This window comes from Clupea harengus, chromosome 22 (genome assembly GCF_900700415.2).
Source record: "Clupea harengus chromosome 22, Ch_v2.0.2, whole genome shotgun sequence".
NCBI lineage: Eukaryota > Metazoa > Chordata > Actinopteri > Clupeiformes > Clupeidae > Clupea > Clupea harengus.
The window spans coordinates 13,442,236-13,447,235 of NC_045173.1; the positions used below are offsets into that span (position 1 = coordinate 13,442,236).

Sequence of the window (5,000 nt, forward strand, 5' to 3'; positions counted from 1 at the left end):
GTGTGTGTGAAAGAGAGAGAGAGAGAATGTTTTGTTTGAAAGATTGTTTCTAGACCACCAGCAGTCAATACTTAAAAGCAATTTTTCCTCATCAATCAACTTACTGAGAAAATGTTTTGGTATTAGGAAAGATTGCATCGTTATATGTATGCATTCATTAACATTTATCTCTCTCTCTCTCTCTCATTCTCACTCTTTCTCCCTCTCTCTCCCAGGCTCCTCTGCTGCCTGGGCAGCACACGAAGTTCACTGTGCTTGAGACGCTGGATCGCATCAAAGAGGAGTTCCAGCTCTTCCAGGCCCAGTACCACAGGTGAGACCTGGTCACAGGTGATGTTTGACAGGTTTGAGGTCCAGCAGTTGTGGAGGTGACGTGTGGCAGCATCGTAAGTCGTAAATCACCTGTAGTCTGTGGGACAATATCACAGGTATGACAAATAGCAAGTATCGCACAGGTGAAGTGTGGTTAAATCCCACACTTCACCTGTGCGCGTTATTGTCAGATGGACAATTCCAAATATGACAAGCCAGGGATCCGCTGGTGTGGAAATGGTTCCCCTCGTGATTTAGTCCAGTCCTTGTTTTTTGGTGCCCAGATTTGTCAGGGACTGGCCTGAAAGAAAACCAGATCAGCTCAGCATTCAAGTTGTCATTCTTTTTAGTTTAAACCAGGGATTTTCAGCTGGTTTTGTCCCAGGGACCACCGTTCTGACCAGAAAGTAATCCGCGGGCCACTGAGGTGCCAGTGATTCCCAAAACATTTTACAGTCCCCTACCCTTCTTTTTCATGTTTGTAACTGCCGCCGCCACGCCCCCTCCCCCCGCACACATATTCTGCCTATAATACTTGTCAGTGTAATTTCTTTGCTGAATATGGGTCTACATCAGTATTTTGGGCAATGCGACTTGGCTATTCAGACATAAATATGTCGACGGACCCAGGTATATTTATAAAAATGAAAAAAGTCAATGGTGAACTGATCAACATAAGCTCATGTCGCGGACCCCCTGCAATGCCGTCGCGGACCACCAGGGGGCCACGGACCCCTGGTTGAAAACCCCTGGTTTAAACCATCGCGCCTCATACGGTTATAGTGAGCCCTTTTCTGTGTGTGCGACTCATACAGTTACAGTGTACCCTTATCTGTGTGTGTGTGACCCATTCGGTTACAGTGTACCCTTATCTGTGTGTGTGTGTGTGACCCACTCGGTTTCAGTGTACCCTTATCTGTGTGTGTGTGTGTGAACTATTCGGTTACAGTGTACCCTTATCTGTGTGTGTGTGTGTGACCCATTCGGTTATAGTGTACCCTTATCTGTGTGTGTGCGACCCATTTGGTTACAGTGTACCCTTATCTGTGTGTGTTGCTCTCCTGGGCAGTGTGAACACCGAGGGATTCACGTCACACACAGACCTGCTCTAACTAATACCAGAAGAGCTGCAGTTTATGGCATCAGTGCTGTATGCTGGCTGGCATCATGTCAAGTTTGGGCAAGGTTAATAATCATGCACTGAAGGAGGAGGAGAGGGGGCGTTTAGGGGATAGTGTGTGTTTTGCTAGGCTTTGGTTGGTTGACCTGAACGTGGATTAGGCCGAAAAGCTCTCCACCACTTAAGTCATATTTAAAGATTTAGGGCATTATGGAGATTTTGTCTAAAGCTGGCAGGATACCTAGCAATAGCTAACTAACAGCCAGTAGACACCGATATCAGGTAGTTGATGTTTTTTGGTGATATATTTTAGGGATATATATGGTGACATCTTGCTGTTGTTCAAGTTGTTCTTACATTTTGTTTCTGACCCAAAGCACAAACCACACAATGAAAAGGGCCTGAGTTCAACAGATTTGTTAATCTCTTTACATGATCATGGACCCTAATAATGGATGTAAGGATGTTATAAAAACTAGTTACCTTTACAAATATACCTTAGAAATGTAAACAAAATTGCTTAGTGTGGCTTTAAAGGAAGCCCTGAGCATACAGCGGAGAGGCACAGTGTGTGTTTGAAGTGCGCTTCTAGGTTGTGAACAGGTAGCAATAGTGGTAATGTCTGCACCTGCATTTATGTGCCTTGGTGTCAGTGGCACGTGTGTGTGTGTGTGTGTGCATGTGTGTGTATGTATGTGTGTGCGTGTGTGTGTGTGCATGTGTGTGCACGTGTGCATGCATGTATGTAAGTAAATGTGTTGGGTTGGGGTGCAGGTGAGGCTGTATGTGGGTGTTTTGTGCATACGTCCACAGAAGTGTCATTGTGTGTGTGTGTGTGCGTGTGTGGATACTGATCTCACTGCGTAAATGTGTCAAAGGGCAGGTGTGTTTACATGGGCATGCAAGCAAGCGTTTGTGTATGTGTGTCTGTGTGTGCTGTGTCTGTGTGTGTGTGTGTGTGTGTGTCTGTGTGGGGGGGGGTTATGTGTATGTGGAAGGCAGGGTATGTGCATTAATTCATGTGTCCCTGTATGTGCATGAATTTGTGTGTGCGCATGGAAGTGTAGCTTTAAATGTGTGTGTGTGTGTGTATGGATATGTAGCTTAGTGTGTGTGTGTGTGTGTGTGTGTGTGTGTGTGTGTGTGTGTGTGTGAGTGTGTTTGTTTGTGTATGGCAGTCTGGGTGCAAATGTGTGTGCATGGATATACTGTATGTTCACCTATAGTGTGGGGGTTACGTGTGCGTATGTGTGTGACTGCGTGTGTGTGCATGTAAATGAATGTGTGTGTGTTTGTGTTTGTAAATGTGTGTTTGTGTGTGTCTGCGTGTGTGGGTGGGGGTGTAAATTCATGTGTGCATTTTGTGCTCCTAGCCTGAAGATGGAGTATGAGAAGCTGGCCAGTGAGAAGACAGAGATGCAGAGGCACTCCATCATGGTAAGCCTGCTCTGATGCACTTCTGCTGCTAACCCAGACGGATTCTAAGACCTTTCTACCTTTCTACCTTTTATCATTTTGAGGAGACTGTAACATCAGCCAGATAACTAGCTATCATGTCATGCAAATGGAACTCATTTAATGGAATATAAAGTAACATTATGCAACAATTCTACCTTAAAATAACAGCTTCAAAAGCATTTTGGCGGTACACTGACTTGTAATACGGAGAATGGCGTCTTTGCCACTGCCACAGCACGCCTGGTGCTCATGGTATTGCACTATGTAACTTTGGGGTACAGGGCGTGAGACCTCTTGCGAGAACTATGTAATGCTTTATGACACCACCTCATGCATCAACAACTAGACCCATGTGCTAGCTATAACAAGACGCTAGTGCAGTGTTCTCTGTATGGACATCATGACAGAAGCGACAAAGAAATCGAGGAAGACTTTGTCAGAGGATAGGAAGAGAAAAAGAGAGAGCAAGTCAGATGCCAAGATGTCCTTCTTTCTGTTGGACTAAGCTGCTATGTCTTGTTCTGCACTTGCTTGATGTTTGGCTGTGTTAGGGAAGTGGTCGACTTGCTAGCTTTAAACATCCCTGCCAATGTTATTTATGAAAAAAATTGACGTAGGCTGTCACCTTATTGATGTCATCCCTGTCTCACAGAGATTTGTAGTTTTTCCAGATGCCCAAAGTCATCGACCTGTCCTGTGTCAGGATATCATCTAAATAAATGAATCTCGCGTCAAAAAATGTGATCAGTCTTTGGCAATCTCACGTCAATTAGCCTTGGAAGATTGCAACCTTGAAAACCTAACTCAGCTAGTTTGTAATAAATTACACTGTCCAATGTATATTAAACATGTCGCCGACAACATTTTATTAGATTACACATACTCCACATTCTAATGCATAGAAAACAATGTAAAATTTGTCATTCTTTTTTTGTTGTTCTTTGGTTATGTTAGCATTCATCAACAATGTCACCATAAATACAAATATGCGGAGTAAATTTTGTGTAAAATCTTGTGATATTGCTCTACATGCTTCTTTGGCTTCTGCCATTCATGCTCTTCAGCTTGTCAACAAATACACGTGTACACTGTCCATTAGGGGGTCTACTCCTTGCTGTCTCTGTTAATTTAGCGTATTCTTGCCTTTAGAAGTGGGATTAATGTTAGAGTTAGGTTTAGTGTCTTATATTACTACACACATGTTTTGACATCTGTGGAGTTTAAATGTGGTTGGTAACAGCGAATATGTTTAGTTTGGAACATTCTAAATCAACCTAATGCCTAAATCATGAAAGCTGAGTTCAAGATAAAGTGGAGTTGTAGGTGAGGTTTAGAGGGAAAGCCTGTCCACTTGTCTGAGTGTTTCCCTATGCATTTCATTTTAGTACTAACACTTAAAGGACTTGCCTCCAGCAGTACTTGCCATGAAATACCATCACCACATCCGTCCCTGTTAGATTAGAGTCTGGCTGAACACAGACTGTAGAAAGTACTGTTACGCACTGATAATTAGTGTGCTGCCCTGTGCATAACTGAATAGTTATCTTGTAAGCAGTGAAATGTAATGCAGAGTGTTACCCTTCCTGTCTGTGTTTATGTAGTGGACCCTCGTACCCCTTTGAAGTCCCCATGAAACGGCCCGATGAGGCTCTTTTCAATCCGAGTGTGTGTGTTGTGATTGTGCACACACCCCGAGGTCACTGACAGGAAATTCATCATAATTAAATCAGCCTTAATCAAATCTCAGACTGGAATTCACCAGCACAGGAGAACCGCGCACCTCCCCCCCTCCCCTGTCACATGACAGGATGTAGGGCCATTTGCACACGAGAAACCATAGACATATATAGGATATAGGATCTATATATGTCTATGGGAGAAACCCCCTTGTCACATGTCAGGATGTAGGGTAATTTCCCAGACTGTCAGGAACTAACAGCAGTATAGTAATTGATGGCTTTGCCCTCTAGTGGCTGAAAGGTCATACTGCTGTGTGTGTCACTAATGGTGATGGCTTAATCGATGTGTGCAGGGCTATTGATCTCTGTTAATCCCTTGTAGATACTTTATCTGTACTTTATATGTCACAGTATATCATAGCCCATTCCAT

The 5,000-nt window shown here is 43.7% G+C and overlaps 1 protein-coding gene across 4 annotated transcripts in view; it reads left to right on the top strand.

The window, feature by feature from the left end:
* tle2c (TLE family member 2, transcriptional corepressor c) overlaps positions 1 to 5,000 on the top strand; it is a 20,747-nt gene that overhangs the window by 5,428 nt on the left and 10,319 nt on the right. For all 4 annotated transcript variants that reach the window (XR_004162830.2, XM_012815316.3, XM_012815317.3 and 1 more), the window contains exons 2-3: positions 216 to 313; positions 2,806 to 2,869. Coding sequence is in view for 3 of the 4 variants with exons in the window: in XM_012815316.3 (XP_012670770.1) it covers positions 216 to 313; positions 2,806 to 2,869 (162 nt within the window). In the remaining variant the exon portion in view is untranslated. The remainder of the gene's footprint in view (positions 1 to 215; positions 314 to 2,805; positions 2,870 to 5,000) is intronic.